We start from the raw sequence: 17194 nt of genomic DNA on the forward strand, positions 1-17194 counted from the left end.
AGCTGGGCCCTCTGTTGCTGCTCAGTTTGGCCACACCGACTTGTGCGTCTATTTTGGTATCATTTGAGTTCACAATCAGAAGCCTGGCCACACCAGCGCATTCGAACATGGATCTCAGGGCTTGACTCACTTTGGTGAGCTTTCTTTATTTCTTCATCCACACCAGCGATTGACAACATTTAACTATAAACGTGTTCTCGACAGGCGGATCCTTGGATTCTACATTTAGGACTTGGTTTTATGCAAACTTCGGACTCTTAAACTCAGCATGAAAGACCCATCACCAAGGTGAGGGAGCAGTGTGGTTTTTATATGAAGACATGTACCTTAAAACCTTTAAACTTTTCAAAGTTTTGTGCTAAACATTAATCTCAAAAATCGGACATACATTAGTTTTCTTACTCTAAAATAACCGTGTTTATTTATTTTACTTTCACATCAGATATACTAACATTGAGAACAATTAGGACAACTAAAATTACACTCCAGTGGTTTTTGCCTTTATACAGTATAGGTGACTTGGATAACTCATTCCTTGGGTATAAATACACAGGCAGATGCTGGGAAAGTACCGTGGCGCTAACTGATCTCTGCTTTAAGATGGTTGGCAAGTGAAGAGTCCTGGAAAGCCAAAGTCTTCTGTAAGTCTAGTCTAGGATACAATAAAGCGACCCAGTTTTGGATATTTAATCTGTTAGGTTCAGATAATAAAATAAAAGTAAATATCATAATATTCATTTATCTTATTTTTCTCTGTTTTAAATGTATCCACCTTTCCTGAAAATCCTTCTTGACTGTGAATGTAAACACTTCTTTGATGAGAGACCTGCTTTCCATTTATTCCATTTTAATGTGCTAAACATATCTATAATTCATGAAGTGTGTACGGTTATATTTGTCTCAATCAAACCTCTTATATGGAGAGCAATGGTTGTGTGAATAGTTGAAGACTTGAGTTATATGTCTGTGGCTATGCTCCCAGGTCAGGCCGTATAAATAGGTTAATGAGCTATTCTAAAACCTCACCCACATAGCTCAAGGAAGCTACAGTAGAGCAGCTGCTGCTGATCTGTGACACTGACTGACGATTTACTCACATTTCCTGCCTTCTTTTCTATAGATTCATGTCAATATTGTCATGCATCTAAAGCTTAGCAAAAAATATACCTAGATAACAGCTGAACAAATGTTTGACATTTAAATGAAAGATCTTCTTCTTTTAAAGTGAATGTTGATTGTGAAGAATATCATTATTTCAAATATGTGGACACAAATAACAGAAATCTTCATATTTTTCCTAAAAAAGGGAAGCATTTATTTTCATCCCATGCTTGGTGCTCACAGCTTAAGGCATCATGCGATGCTTAAAATAACTGCATGGTATGAAGTGTTTGTCTACTGCCTGCATAGTGACAGCATGGCTGTAGCCAGCACATGTTGTGTACATAAAGGTCATCAGTGCAGCGAGTTCAAAACCATTTAAAGTAATCATGTCAGTCAAACAACCATTTTTGGATTCTTGACTTGCACAAATGCTAACAGTTAACTGCTTAAACTGTGTGACAGTTAAACGGTTTTAGAAAAGCTTATGTGAAAACTAACACTGATTTCACTGGCTTGTTTTTTAGGAAATTTACGTAACCCACCGCTTTCCAGATGTCATCCTGAGCTGGAAGAAACTGGAACCTGCAGAGGAGAAGCAGCTGTACAGGAGGCACAGCTGGTGATGCAAAGACACAAAGACAGTCGCTGACATCATGAGCTGCGTGGAAAAGCGACACATGAGCCATCGGGCAGGGAGCATGCTCCACCACCGCTTCCCCAATGGCTTCACGGACTTGTTCATGGACGAGACCGATCGGGAGGTTAGCACTCTCACCGATCGAGCCTTCCGAAGTCTCTGCGTTGGAGATGATGCAGTTTACAATGATGACTTCTTGTGTGGATACTCGCCTTTCAGCTGCCACAAACCTCTGGCGGAGGAGCCACTTAAAAAGAATCCTATTAAGGAATCTAGAAAACAGGGGCAAAGCAAAAGTGAGAAAAATCACACCCAGCCATGGAAACACCATCAGCAGAAAACTATATCCCACATGTCATCTTTCCTCAAAGCTTTAAGCGCCACAGAGGAAAGCTGCAAGGGGATGTTAATCAAAAATGGAAGCACGACTGATGCTAATGGAGAATCGTGGGATAAAACGGCACTTCGCAGCATTCAGAGAGAGCTGTCAGAATTCTCCTCAGATTATCACACCAGTCTCACAGATCATCATTACAAAAACTCTCTTAAGCATCAGTCTGCTGATGGCTCATCCAACAAAACTGGCAAAGACATCGGCCTTCCTACAGGAAAATCCAAAAGGATTAAAAATGGGAAGGCCACTGTCAAATTAAGAAAACTTAACATTAAAAACTTTTTTCTCCACAGTGAGTTTAGTCCTTTTCAGACATGGACTGATTTTAACCAGTTCCCCTTTGTCCAGGGGGACACAGTGAGCTCCGTTCTCCCCCTAGATAATATCCCTAAAATGTACGAGTTGCCGCTGTACAAGGAACTAACCAAGGCATGTAGAAAAGAAACTTTGCATGCGGAGAAGCCTCTGTCATCTCAGAAAGAAGAAGCTCAGCCTTGTTCTCCCACTGCTCCTAAACCCATGCCTCCCCCACAACCACCAAAGGTCCTACCAAAGCCCTCAGTGGCTTCAGCTGAGAAGAGGTGCTCATCCGATGGAGGGAATGGAACTGCTGCCCCCTGGAGGCGCAACAGGTCCAGAGCAACAAGTGCTGTTCTGGTCAATCAGCCTGGGATGACTCCTCCAGAAAACCATTTGAAAACAGTGGATGAAAGTCTTTTGTTGGTCAAAAAGGAAGTCATATCTGTGGAAGTCAAAGCAGTTGAGGAGGTCAGCTCTGTAGCTTCTACTCCGTTCAACATCTGCCAGCTGATGACTCCGCTCATTCCCTCCAGGCAGCCGACAGAAACATCAGAAATCCTCCAAAAGGTCCTCTCGCCTTCTGCATTTGACCTTCCGCTCAGACCGCACTCTGAGGCCAAGGGGACCCCTGAACCTCAAGTTAAGCGGGACAGCTACAAATCACTGGCCTCCAGCATCCTCTTCAACCTCAAAGACAATAGGAAAAGGGTAAAGAGCCGCTACAGTCCCCCTAAATTCAAAACTGTGGAGCTGCCCGAAGGCGGCACAGACGACAATCAGAAAAATCCACGAGCTGGTTCTGAAGGCAGTGGATCTGGTTTAAGCACACCTGCCATGACGAAAGATGGACTGACAGTCTGCAGTCCTATTTTGGAATCCCACGGATCCCCAACTGTTGATCTTACAGAGGATAGGTCTGACAGGCCTCTGTCAGACGATTATTTGTTGTCAAATCTACTTCAGAGCAAAAGGGAGGCTCTTGGGGAAGAAAACTCCACGCCCCCCTTTATATACCCAAAGAAGAACAAGAGCTCAATGGCTAAAAAGCAAAACTACCCTTCTTTGAATCTGTACAAGAAAGCCAGCCCTGTTGACGGTGATATAAAATATCTTCAAGTCCCTCAGAGCACACCTGCACATACAGATGCACCAACCGAGATGCAGAAAGTTTCGCCGCTTATGCTAAACAAAGAGCTTTCCCCTAAGGCACTGCCAGCGAACACGGGGCTTTCACCAAACACTTCAAATATCATCAAAGATTGCTTACCCCTAATTTCACCCCACACGCTTGAGAATGAGGGTCTGCCATCAGTAGGGAAAAGGCCCCCAAATGTGCCAGAGAAAACAAAGTGTCCAGTGAAAGACAGGAAGGATAAAGTCTTTGGGGCACAGCAGATGTCTAAGGAAAAAGAGGCCAGTGGCCAAATAATAAGCACAGTGGATGTGATCAGAGCAGCGAGAGAAGCAATTAATGCAGCCAAAAATAAAGCTCAGTCAGATAGCATCAACAAGCACGCAGCAGACAGAGAAGAACTGCGGCAGAAAGAAATTGATGAGAATGTTTCAAAGGAGGTGTTAGGCAGCAAGAAGGAGAGTTTGGTGGCAGAAAGCAATTTTTTATCCCAAAACAGGAATGAACTGAATAATGGAAAGCAGGTTAGCAACAGTAGTAATGTCAAGAAAGAGCCACCACCTGTTCCAGTGAGAAATATTGCTAAATCTGATATTAAACTTCCTCTTGATAAACAGCAAATGCGTAATGATGAATTGGAGGAACCAAAACTAGATTTGCCACCAAAAGAAAATGATTCCATCCAGAAACAAGGCAAGCTAAAATATATATTCTCAGCCAGACAGAATAACTATATAAAATATCAGAGATTTGCAGTGACCGATGATGAACAAGTCGAGGAGAATGAAGAGGGCAATCCGAACGTGAATGCAAGAGGGGAGTTGGATGAGGAGGCGAGAGAAATTAAAGACAGCGAGCACATAATTAATGATTTGAATGCTTTGAAAGAGCTGGAGAGAGCTAGGCTTGGTAATCGCATTCTCGAAAACGCGAGGAGCAAACTGGAGGTGGTTAACATAGACGAGGAGACGAAGGCTAAAAATGATCTGATCTCAAGGGAGCTTCGAAATATAAAGAGAGGCATGCTGTCGATAAGAGGCAACACGTCAGCCAAGAGAGAAATGTTTGCAAAGAGAGAAAAGGAGCAGAACAAACAGGAGGACTTCGCAAAGTTAGATAGCAATGTAATCGTAAACAAAGCGCTCATAAATGACAACTATGACAAAGCCAAAATGGCACTCGAAGAGATCATCTCAGAAAGGGAGAGGAAGAAGAATAAATTAACAGAAGCAGATGCAAATCCACAGTTAGATGAGAAAGTTTGCAGTGAAAGTTATACAGCAAGGGCACAGCAAAGTAAAAACTCTACAAAAGATGCTATCACAGTGAGGAGAGAGAAAGAAAATGACAGCACTTCTGCGCTTAAAGAAAAGGAACTAAAAGAAATGTTGAGTGATCTGAGAGACCACAATCACCTGAAACAGATTTTGGCACAGACTGAACCTAGACTTGGAGAATCACACAGATCAGGCGGTAGGGTAGCACTACCTGGCTTGAACAAGATTAGCAGTGAGGTGAACACACTCCAAAAATCTACAGGCAGACATTTGAATGACAAACTTACCGATCGTTCTAGTCACGATAATCCAGAGGCTAATTCAAAACAAGTTGCTAGACAGGTGTCTGAGGATAGCGGAGATTCCCTGATGAATGAAACTGTAGGCAGCAAAGTCGACACTCCTCCTGTTCCTCCTAGGATCAAAAAAGGTGGTAATAGGAGACGTGGAAGCGTCGCTAGCGAGAAAGACTCTGTGGATGAAAATGTCTGCAACAAAGATGGGAGATATGAAAATCTTGAGGTACACCTTAACGCAACGGGGAAAGATTTAGCTGTACAAGAGGTAAATACTGATTATGCTGTGCCCAGTCAGAGTGAAATCAGCTCCAGTAACGAGAGGTGGAATTTGGAGGAAAGTCTGATATCATCACAGTTCAGTGCAACTTGCAACAACTTGCACATAAATATGAGCCCAAGGAGTGCATCAGCTGAAAACAATGCTGCTAAGGCACAAGAGGCATGCAGGATAAAGCGAAAGGCCCCATTAAAACCAGATCATTTAATCACAGCAGATGGGACGGTGACTAAGAATGTAGTAATGGATGAAGAACCTACGAAAATACATGAACCGATTGAGGATAAAAATGTGGCTTCAGAAGCTCATAGCGAAATCCCCAGAGACATAATATCGCCCTTGCTGCTGGTGAATGGTGTTAGTGTAACTCAGAGCCCGCCCGATCAGGCCAGCTTGTCCTCGAAATCCTCGTACTTCTCTGTGGAGAGCACACTCCACAACTTTGAAAATGTAACTGAAGAGGTGAAGGTGGTTAACGAGGCAGTGCGAAATGTTTCGCGGAACACAAGAGGCGATTCGGACAGGGCAGAAGTGGAATATTATTCTTTAAGTGATCACGAAAGCGAGCCAGATGCTATAAAGCAACCCGTAAAGTCTCCTCAAGAGCTGGAAGTATGGAAGGCTAGGAAAGAGAGAGAAGATGCAGATACAGATGAAAGATTAAGTAACAATGAAAGTAATTCAGCAACTCTGTCACCTGTTAATACTTTCTCACCGACCTTGGGGATCCCTTCCCTGTTTAAAGTCAAAGACAACACTTTTAGTAACAAATTAAGGAAGACCATACAACCCTGGTCACCCAGAGGGAGTCTGAGTGGTTCAGAGAGGGGAGAGGATGAGCTACATCATGCAAAGGAATGTCCAGAGCTCACACTGGCTAATGAATCCAGTGCTACCACCAGTGGGAGGGCCGTAATTCTAGCAGACATTCTTACGCCTACAGAGATGACATCGATTCAGTCAGCACCCCAGCTGGTTTATCCTTCAGATCTTCAAGATGAAAACCCACAGAAGTCACAAGCTGGAGGGTTCCTCACTGTGCCACAGGAGGAAGACAGATTTTCCGGGTTAAGCCCATCATCAGAAGGAGTGGAAAGTCTAACCACCAGCACAGCTGACACATCTGAGGAGACGGTGTTAAACGCTGGGCTGACAGAATATGATACGACAATGGGGTTCAGCCAAAGTGGCGGTGATAATGAAAGCCAAACAGGTCTGCTGAAGCCACCGCCCGTCCTACCTAAATCGGAAAAGGCAGTTCTAAAAGCAATCAAGCTTGCAAATAGAAGGATAAAGAAAGAAGAGGCCCAAAAGTCACCTCACAGGTCTTCTCAAAGCAGCAGCAACAGTAGCAAACACAGAGCAGAAAGACACAAGGCTGATAAGTCTGAGCACAAAAGCAGCACTGGTAACAGAAATGGCAGGAGGAGCGAGAAAGAACACAGAGGAAAAATTGAGGACGATCACAGCAGAAGCCACCATAGTAAAAACAGCAACAGCCAGTGTGAGCAACTGCTAAACAAGAAAGAAAGTCCCAGCTGCAACAAATCAGAAGTCAAGCATGAGACTCTGAGACAGGATCACAAATCATTGGAAAGTAACAACCAGAGGAGAGAAGCCCTACCCAGTATGGCATCGGAAAGACAAGGCCGCAGCAGCCGCAGACACACTGGAGATAAGACAGAGCAAAGACATTGCAGTAGCGACAGGATCATCAGTAACGTGCCCGTCTACAAAGCTCACATCAGTGAGAAACAAGTGCCAGACAGGGCTTTGCATCGAACACAAAGCACTGACCGGCATTTAGGAGATAGAGCCGAGCGCAGACTCAGCGCCGACATGCCGGTCAATGAGAAGCTTGATCCCAGAACCCAACGCATTGAGAAATCCATCATGGATGAGCTTCAGCAGAGAGGCCGAGCCAGAAACAAGTCTAACAGAGACAACCCTCTGAGACGGAGCCACAGTATTGATGCATATGCCACAGAAGTACCTCGCCCTTCACCCCTATCCCGCCAATCAAGCCACACCAGCCAGCTGTCTCGACAGTCTAGCATGGAGCATGCTATCGTTACGCAGTCCTTCCCCATGACCCAACGTAAGCTGCTCCAGGATCCAGACTCAGGACAGTATTTTTTTGTAGACGTGCCTGTACAAGTCAAGACGAAAACCTTCTTTGATCCTGAAACAGGAAGCTATGTGCAGCTGCCAGTCCAGCCACCAGAAGGTGCTGTCCCTAAGGCATCCCCTATGGAGGTCTTGAGCCCTCCTTTGGTTGTTTACCATGGCTTTGTCCCAGTGCCTCTGTCGCCCATGGGTCCGAAAGCTACAATTCAGGCACCTCATTTGGAACCAGAGGACTTTGAGCAGAGGAATATAGAGAGATCAATGCAAATGTACTGTAAAGATGCACATCCATATTTGGAACCTCTCTATGGTCAGAACGAACACATGTTAGGGGAGTTCATAGGCACTGAGGAACTCGACTGTCCTAGCTGATGGGCCAGAGGGTTTAAAAGGAATGCTGTTTTATATCACTGAATTGTGGTGTTTGTTGCATTCCAGGAGTTTTTTTAAAAATGCTTTTGTCACATTAAAACTCTTTCCCAACCAACTTTGCCTTCTTATACTATACCGGCATTTGACAGAAGGACTATTAAAAAGCAACAACACTGTAGTGATGGATCTTTCTCTGTTTGGTTGTTGAACGCTGGTACAAAACAGCAATCCCAGAAAGAAATAATTGCTCTTGTAAATACTTTTTGTTGTACTGCTACATTTGGCCTGTTACAGACAGAATGAGGAAAAATGCACCACAAATGTTCCCAGGAATGTAAAGTTCATTGCCAATGCATATTTCAGGGCGTTTTTTCCCTTCAGTGTTGACTGTTTTTGCAGTTTAGATCTGTGATTGTGGTTTTGTTTTTCTTGCCTTCCATTTTCAGGAGGCACTGAAGTTGTGTTGGATTTGTAAAGCTACTGAAGCCATTAATGGCTTTGTGAAAAGAGAATGGCTTTTAGATGAGCATAACCTGACAAAAGATGACGACTTATTGGATGAATGATGTAGAATGTGCTAATTTAAATGTGGTTGAAAGGGTTTGCGTAAGATTTTTGAGTAAAATGGACATGGATGTTCCATGTACATAATGTATTTAAGTATAAACAGAGAGGGTGGGCTTCACTGTAAAATGTTTATTTATTGTAAATGCTGACAGTTTGTTATATATTACAGTTGTATTGGGTCTCCACAACTGTGTAGATATTGTAGCATTTCTTTTACTACCTGCAAGGTTTGTTGTCTTGAGAGTTCCTTTTTCACCAGACATACACAGTCATTTGTCATTCGATATACTTGAACCAAATCTTATTGATTTTAACTATCTCCATACCACAACATTTTGGAAACCTTTGCATGCTAAAGTCCAAATTGCACATTTTGATTATGTTTGCATTTATACTGTCTGAAAGCTTCAACTGGTATTATTGGAATTCATGTTTTGTATGGAGAGGATATGAGGGAGAATTTGTTTTGCAAGTTTGTAGAATCAAGCAGGGCTGTCTTGTGTCTGTGATGCATTCCAATAAAAGAAAATAACTACTGTTATGGGTATTTGCTTTAAATTGGATTAGTGAATGGTTAGAGTACAGGCTGAACCAGCAACATAATACTAAGTGTTCTTTTAATATAAGCTTTATTCATCAGTAACACACAGATTCATACAAACATATCTTTTGACTTCCTGTTTGGGGGACGAACTGCTCTTCGACCTGAGTCACAGCAGCACCACTGAACAGCCATTCTTCTACCTTTTCTAATTATCATCCTGCTGCTGTTTAACTTTAGTTTCTTTTTAGCCCAATCTCTCTCAATCTTCCTTGCGGGGCTGAGCCTTTTTCGCAGGCTGCCTTTGTAAATAACAGTGAGTACTTTCGCCTGCTTAAATGAAGGTTACATTGACTTGTTGCACCATCTTTTGGCACAAAGTGGTATTGCATGGAAGTAAAGCCCCAGCCATAGTTCAGCTTCTGTTACTTATGGAAGCTCATCTCTGCCAGTGGGGGGGGGGGGGGGGGGGGGGGGGGGGGGGGGGATAAATAAAAGGAAAAAACTTTGAGTTAATAAGTAGAAATTTCACATAAATAATTTGAAATTCTGAGAAAATAATTCAAATTTTTGTTTTAGTAAGTTGAAATTTCAAGTTGCCTCTGCCAATTGGGAAGATATTTGAAGGATTTGAAGTCATTTCCTTGTCACCCAGAAGCAGATGACATCGTTTACAGAGTTTTCTGATTTGCAGAGCAAACTTGGAATTTTGAGTTATTTTCTCAAAATTTCAACTTATATACTCAAAATCTTGAGATACCTAGCTCAACATTTACAGGTTACAGTACAAGCTGAACTCCAACCTGCTGCTGACCTTCTACCGCTCGTCCATTGAGAGCCTGCTAACCTACTGCATCACGGTATGGTACGGCAGCTGCACCAAAGCAGATAGAGTGAGGCTTCAGAGTGTGGTCAAGACAGCACAGAAGAGCATCGGCTGCCCTCTCCCCTCCCTGATGGACATTTATTCCTCCCGCTGCCTCAGCAGAGCAGCAAACATTATCAAGGACAGCTCCCACCCTGGCTTCAACATGTTCAGCCTGCTTCCCTCAGGGAAGCACTACAGGCGCATCAACACAAAAACCCACAGACTCAAAAACAGTTTTTTCCCCAAAGCGATAACCACCCTGAACTCACACATGCACAGATAACACAGCCCCCCCACTTCCCACTTCCTCTATGGACCACCACTGTGCAATACCTATTCTATGTGCAATAACTCAACTGTATATAAATAACACTATTTATTACATATTACTTACGTCTTGTATATTGTACATTTTATATATATATATATGTTTTTCCCTATGTTAATACTGTCCATATGTACATAGCGCTGCAGAACTGTACCCCCCAGCATGTTTACACTGAGTAGGAGATGCTCTGTATCTCATTGTACAACTGTATAGTGACAATAAAGGCATTCTATTCTATTCTTACGCATGGCATTTTTTATTCCAGTGGCAGAAACAAGCTTCTGTAGACTCCCTTTAACACAATACACAAATGTTTTGGACATACAGTGCAATCAAGTGTTTTTCTCTGTTGACAGTTTAAGTAGACTGTTTCTAAAACACTGGAATTTAAAAAAAGCAAATTTAAAGAATTTTTATTTAAAAACACTGCAGTTGTCTTTAAAACTGTTTTATTAAATACAGCATCAAATATTAGTTTGTATTCTTTTTAAGCACATTAGCAGCTTCCAGCTTCACCTCTGTCCTACCTACCTGCTGACCAATTTATGCTAAGACACCGAACAATAGCAAGAATGTTTCTGGGCACTGATGTGCTTCTTTTATTTCCTGTGTGCTCTAATATAATATAATACCATAAGAACTTGAAAACACAATGCAGGGTCTTTTAATTTCCCCCAGTTCATTCAGCATAGCCCCCCTGCTTTTAATAAAACAAACATGTAACATTGTTTCTTACATTACAGAATCAGGTTGTAACAACTTGCAAAGTCCTTTTTTTTTTGGCCTTGAAATCAACAGCCAGAGCTTTTTTTTTGTACATCACACTTTTTAAATTTTTGTATTTGTGTTTTTGAAAGATATATATATAAAAAACTTTTGACACTGACTCATTACTCAGTCCAAATCCCCTTGTAAAACATTGATATTTGGTACTTAATAAATAATAGTCCCTGGAAATCATTTTCAATCAGTTTATCCAAATGTGTTTTTTTAAATAGCCAATTACAAAATAAGTTACTTTAAAATGTTGGAGTAGTTCTTTGCTTAAATGTAAAAATAGTTTTAATTTGATGTGCTCCTGAACCAAAACAATGAATACTTGAAAACGTCACCTTTAATTGTAATTTTTGAGCATTTTAGTGGCAGCTACCACAGTCTGCTGAGAAACAGTAAAAGTTAATTCCAAATAAAAAGTAATGATTTTGTAGGACGGACCACATGGACATATCAGTGTCACAGAAACATTCAAATTACACTCCAGAAGAAGAACCTGAAGTGGGCCTTTGGGCCACAATATAAACTATATAAACAATATTTTAAAAAAATGGAGAACAACAACAGGCCATTGGGCTTGCATCGTCAAAGGATTAGCAACAAGTAGCTATGAAATAGCTCTTTCAGTACCTCAGTGAATACCATCAAAAACACAGGAACTTAACCCTCACTGTTTCATGCCCATGTGTTGACCAGTGTTAAAGAATCCAGGAGACTCACAGGCAGCTAATGACAACCACAGCTTAACGCCATCATGTCGTCATACTGCTTTAAAACCACATTCTCCTCATCGTCAAAATACAACAGACTCATAGACTGGAGCGTGTCCGGCACGCAGCAGGGCGCTTCCACCTCATCGCTAGTAACCTTGAGTGCATGCATGATAGAACGCACTGTGGCGTGGTTGGTCGCCCTGATGCCTACCCCCAGCGGGAACGGACAGGAGCCCGTACAGTGATAGGCATTGTATCCACGGGGAGAGATGATCCAGCCCGACCAGCCGATCTCCTCGAAGTCAACAAACAGAGAAATGCGCTGGCAGTGCTGGGAGCTGTCGAGGGGCATGACACTGGAAGATGCACGAGGCCTTCTGCTGCGGTGCTCGGGGGCAGCCGGTTCAGGTTGGGCTTGTCCTGTGATGAGGTTAGGATAGAAAATTATGACCATTTTTACATTTCGATCACCTGCCTAATATTGAGTCAGTTAGTCTGCTACCAAAACAGCCACTAGACCCCTGAAGGTGTGCTGTGGTATCAGCACCAACATGTTAGCAACAGATCCTTTTAAGTCCTGTAAGCATGGAGGTGTGGCCTCCATGGTTCGGACTAGTTTGTCCAGCACACCTCAGACACATGATTGGATTCATATCTGGGGAATTTTGAGCTCAAACTTGTTGTTGTGCTCCTCAAACCATTCCTGATCCGTTATTGCTTTGACGCAGCTGAAAGAAACCAGAGCAATCAGGGAATATTGTTTCCATGAAAGAGTGTACATGGTCTCCAGCAATTCTTAAGTAGGTGGGACATGTCAAGGTAACATCCATATACATGGCAGAAACTAAGGCTTCTAAGCAGAACAAAACATCACATTGCCTATGCAGCGTTGCCTTCTTCCCATAGAGCATAGGGTTCCCTGGGTAAGAGACACACGCACCCTGCCATCCAAGTGATGTAAAAAAAAAAAAAACCCAAACGTAATTCATCAGACCGGGCCACCTTCTTCCATTCACCATAGTCCAGTTCTGATGCTTGCATGCCCATTGTTGGTGCTTTTGACGGTGGACAGGGGTCAGCATGGCATGTGTATTCTGACAAAACCAGCATTAAATGTTTCAGCAATTTGAGCTACAGTGGCTCATGTGTTGGATCGACCACACCGGCTAACCTTCACTCCCTATGTGCATCAGTGAGCCTTCATCTCTCACGACCCCGTTGCTGGTTCCTTCTTTGGACCACTTTTAATAGATACTGACCACTGCAGAAAACAAAACTGCTGAGGATTAGACCCGGTCGTCTAACGATCACCATTTACTGCTCCTCAAACTCACTCAAATCTCACTTTGGCATTTAAATGACATAATGCTAGAACTTTACTCACTGATAAAAACTAAGCCGTATTTTTTATAACGTACTGTAACTGCATTAAAATGGATCCACATGAACAGCACACAGTCAAGAGACGGGTTAAGTGAACAAACTGTATTGATCGGTCAACTGGTGCTAAGCAGACTAGCATGAGATGTGTAGATGCCTCACTTTTTTTCTTTCATGGTGATCATCTGCCCTGAGACTTGATTAGCCCAAGTCTAAAAGACAAAAACAAACAAAAAACCCCACCAAGCATGAAACCAAAGCCCAGATGAGTTGCAGGAGTCCAAATATTCCACTTGCAATTTGCTTAGAATTTCTTATTAAGTTAAAAATGGCAAAATCATCTTGCCTGCCTAAATCAATCACTGTTATAACAGAGGAAAGGTCACACTGTGCAATATGCCCACATCTCTCTCACCACCTTACCAAAGTATGACTGGTTTGATGCTCCTGTCTGTTTGTCGTGTGAGAATATGACCAGGTAGGCGCTTGTGTCTGTCAGCTCTACATTCTGTTTAGATGAATGCAACACCGACTCCAGCCAGTTACCGGAAGGAAGTGTAGTCATCACCAGGATGCCGTTGTCCTCCTGACTGTTCTGGATCCACTTGGATACCTGACATTTAAAACAAGCATGACATCATCCCTCCAATCTAACACAAACCATGATCGTCATCATTATGAGACGTTTTTATTTGGAATTGATCATCTGACTTTTGAAATAATGACCAATGATTTAACTTAAAAGGAATTATTTTCTCACAACAAGCCTCAAACATTCATTTTAAACAAAGAAAATGAAGTTATGGATTTTTTTTTTTTTACTATTTGAGTGACATTGAAGACTTCCCATCCTTGTGTGTATAGTGGAACCAATCTGGAGGTGATGAGGTTTCCTCGCCATGGCTTCACAAGGTTCTCCAGCACCTCATACAGAGCCACCTGGAGAAAAAAAAGAGAGGAAAAAACCCCACCACCAACAAGCAAACAGAAACTATCACTATTTGTTTTCAAAAACGTCAGAATCCCTGTTAAAGGCCCACGATTATCAAATGCTGCAGACAAAGAAACCGGGCGAGTACACTTAGTAGTTAGTGCGCCAAAACATTGCCACAATGTTTCCTGTACAATATAAGAAAAAAGTGAAAATGATTTGTCTTTAAAAGCAAGCAAACAAGAAGCATTTACTTTGTAGAAATGAGGCGTGTGAAAGCTTCCGGGATAAAACTTCCTTTTCTTTCGGAACCAGCGGAACTGCGCTTTGATCATTCTCTCATCTCTGCCGAAAGATGACAAGTTGAAGAAGTGAAAACTCTCTCCAGGTTGTCCTGCAGACGACAAAACAATATAAAAATATTTAGAGAAATGATGAAACCATACACTGGAAAAGCGCAGGCTTTTAAACAGACACATAGCCGTGCGCGATTGCGTCTTTACGCACTTATACGCATACTACTTCTTATTTTTGTGCGCCCTAGATGCAAACTCATTGGAAGATATTCTCGCGGAACAGCCGCTACTGTTGCTTCTCACCTTTATCGCTGAAACTCCGCACCGTGTTTCCTTCCAGAATGTCCGTCTGGCTTTTCGGGGTCCCATCCGTGACAGAAACCACGTTAAAAAGATCCAGCATGAACTGAGGAGCCTTCTTCTGAGGAGCCACCGCTGGTCTGGGGATATCCTTAAGATAGAAGAGACGATCCAGCTTCTGCTTGGCCATTTTCGTCGCGTCCAAACCGTCCTGCGGGATCGCCAGCGGGGTGACGCATCTTAGCAGCAGGAGAGCGAGGAGGCAGAGGCGCGGAGCTCGTGCCGTCATCTCCAGACTGGACTGAGCTCTACACCTGTGTGAGGGTAAGTAATAAATGAGGGGGTGCCCTTGTATTTAGCAAACAGTAAGAGGTGATTGGACCGTGACTGATGACAAAACACACACACAAAAAAAACAAATACACAAAAGTATGGGTGGAAACGAGCAGAGATCCAGCTGTAAAGAAAAATAAACACACCACTAATTTGTCCGGCTTACTGTAGTTTACAAGACGCTCCTGTTCATTTGAAAAGTTAATTCAGACATGCTGTTATGCACGTTTTACGACAGATTGACCGCATGTGTTAAAATAGGTTCAAATGTATTGAAGAGAATAACTTTCACGTATTTAGTATTACACCCCTCGCCCTTCGGTGCCACCGTTTTATTCGCTGGACCAAATAAAATTATCCGATCATGATGTCTTGTCACCTTTGTCCCACGTCATGCGTTATCAGTATGAGGCCAGTCGCTGGAGAGCAAACGAACAACCGAGCCGTGACGCAAATGAAGCGCGTTTTCAAAAGCTGCCTGTTAACGCGGACGTTTTCACAAAAAACTCTGCCAGTGTTTGGACAGTGACTCAGAGTTAACAGCGTGACGTGTTTATTCCTCAATTAGGGCGAATCCCCGCTGACCTCTGATCAATCAAGTACAACAAAAGGGATCAAACTCTCGGGTTTGTCACGCTGATCGATGGCTCAATCTCCTCTCCCGTTGTTAATCAAATCTACGACCATTACACGGGAATGATGATCCCCCTCATTACTCACATTTAAGACCATGAAAGAAAACGTATCACTGAGTAGCCACCCAGTCAGATAAGCCTGAAAACAGACAAAAGCAATAAAGACTAGCAACAAAGAGGATCAAATGATTGGATTTACTGAAACAAGACTTGGATTTAACTCAACTGCTTTGACTTCTTTTTAAACTGCTTTCAATAAAAATGCAAAATTCATGTTTGGATATACAACCTTGTTTCCAAAGGGCTAGACAGGTGTGTAAAAACCTGAATGCAATAAACATGATTGAAAAGCTGTAGATTGCATAACTAATTAGTTTCATTACTAGCTTGGAGATGGCAGCACTGAGGTGAAAGACGAAGACAATGGTGAAGATGCTCAGATTTTGATTGGGAGTGACCAGAATAGACAGGACTGGAAATATATATACATCAGAGGGTTAGAGCGGCAAGGTTGAGATGGTTTGGACATGTGTAGAGGAGGGTTAGTCGACATATTGGACAAGGGGTGCTGAATATTGAGCTGCCAGGCAGGAGGAAAAGAGGAAGATCTGAGAGAATATTTGTGGATGTAGTGAAGGAGGATATGGAGAGGGCTGATGTGACAGAAAAGAATGCTAGGGTGAGATGGAGGCAGATAATCTTCTGTGGCGAGCCCTGAAGGGAGCAGGATAGTATTAAAAGAGCCTCCCAGAGAAGCTCAATCTTTCAGAATGTAAGGTAGGGTGGTGTAATAGGAGCAATGGCTGTAATCTTAAAATTTCAAAGAAAGGTCAAGTTTATTTATATAGCACATTTCAAACAGCCGATGCTGCACAAAGTGCTTAAAAATATAAAAATGGCATTAAGAAGCAACAATGTAATCCAGTAATAACAATATAAAACAATAATAGGACAATGAAAGAATTAAAACAATAACTAAAACTATTTCCAATAAGACCAAAATGCTTGGGCCATAGTGTGTCAAAAGCCAGGGCATAAAAATGTGTCTTTAGTAATGATTTAAATTGCTCAAGTGTTTGTGCAGATCTAATATTTAGGGGGAGACTATTCCAAAGTCTGGGACCTGCCACAGAGAAGGATCTATCACCACGAGATTTGAGATAAGTCCGTGGGATGGACTGCATTAATTTTGGGCTACACGTCATGGTTTTTCCTGGAGCATAAGCAGAGAGGAGCTCAGATAGGTAAGGAGGAGCTCGGGCGTTAAGTGACTTAAAAACAAAAAGTAAAAGTTTAAATTGGATCCCAAAGGAGACAGGAAGCCAGTGTAAAGAAGCTAAAACTGGGGTTATATGCTCTCTCCGTTTGGTACCAGTTAGCAGGCGAGCAGCTGCATTTTGAACCATCTGAAGACGATGGATGGTGGCCTGATCTAGACCATAATACAATGAATTGCAGTAGTTCAATCTGCAAGTAAGAAAAAGGTGAATAACACGTTCAAAGACGTTAGCCGGGAGGTATGGCTTTACCTTGGCTAGCTGTCTTAACTGAAAGAAGCAGGACTGAACTACTGCACTCACCTGCTTATTCAATTTAAAAGAACCATCAA

The 17194-nt window shown here is 42.5% G+C and overlaps 2 protein-coding genes across 3 annotated transcripts; one reads left to right on the forward strand and one right to left on the reverse strand.

Moving 5' to 3' along the window:
- Positions 1-9409, forward strand: LOC146626221 (uncharacterized). Of its 2 annotated transcripts, none has more exons than XM_085361206.1 (3): positions 1-288; positions 554-641; positions 1629-9409. In XM_085361206.1, the coding sequence occupies exon 3, from the start codon at positions 1758-1760 to the stop codon at positions 7917-7919; it is 6162 nt and encodes a 2053-aa protein (XP_085217332.1). In that variant the 5' UTR covers positions 1-288; positions 554-641; positions 1629-1757; the 3' UTR covers positions 7920-9409. The 2 variants fall into 2 exon arrangements, with proteins under 2 accessions (XP_085217332.1, XP_085217333.1); XM_085361207.1 differs by lacking the exon at positions 554-641 and having other exon boundaries at positions 1-134; positions 205-288.
- Positions 9410-11723: 2314 nt separating this feature from the next.
- Positions 11724-14906, reverse strand: LOC146626222 (bone morphogenetic protein 2-B). Its single transcript, XM_085360400.1, has 5 exons — positions 14621-14906; positions 14276-14415; positions 13913-14029; positions 13514-13703; positions 11724-12130 (listed from the first exon to the last, which is right to left on the reverse strand). The coding sequence occupies exons 1-5, from the start codon at positions 14904-14906 to the stop codon at positions 11724-11726; spliced, it is 1140 nt and encodes a 379-aa protein (XP_085216526.1).
- Between the last annotated feature and the right edge of the window lie 2288 nt (positions 14907-17194).

The sequence above is a fragment of the Diplotaxodon limnothrissa genome, linkage group LG8 (genome assembly GCF_057381915.1).
Source record: "Diplotaxodon limnothrissa isolate DT_005_m linkage group LG8, D_limnothrissa_male_GT1.1, whole genome shotgun sequence".
Classification (NCBI taxonomy): domain Eukaryota; kingdom Metazoa; phylum Chordata; class Actinopteri; order Cichliformes; family Cichlidae; genus Diplotaxodon; species Diplotaxodon limnothrissa.

Excerpts from the sequence above, each read along its gene's own strand:
- LOC146626221 (XM_085361206.1), top strand. The coding sequence starts at position 1,758 with ATGAGCTGCGTGGAAAAGCGACACATGAGCCATCGGGCAGGGAGCATG.
- LOC146626222 (XM_085360400.1), bottom strand. The coding sequence starts at position 14,906 with ATGACGGCACGAGCTCCGCGCCTCTGCCTCCTCGCTCTCCTGCTGCTA. Across the intron at positions 14,030-14,275 it reads ACACGCCTCATTTCTACAAA|GTGGCTCTGTATGAGGTGCT; the intron begins GTAAATGCTTCT and ends TTTTTTCTCCAG. Across the intron at positions 12,131-13,513 it reads ATCAAACCAGTCATACTTTG|GACAAGCCCAACCTGAACCG; the intron begins GTAAGGTGGTGA and ends ACCTCATCACAG.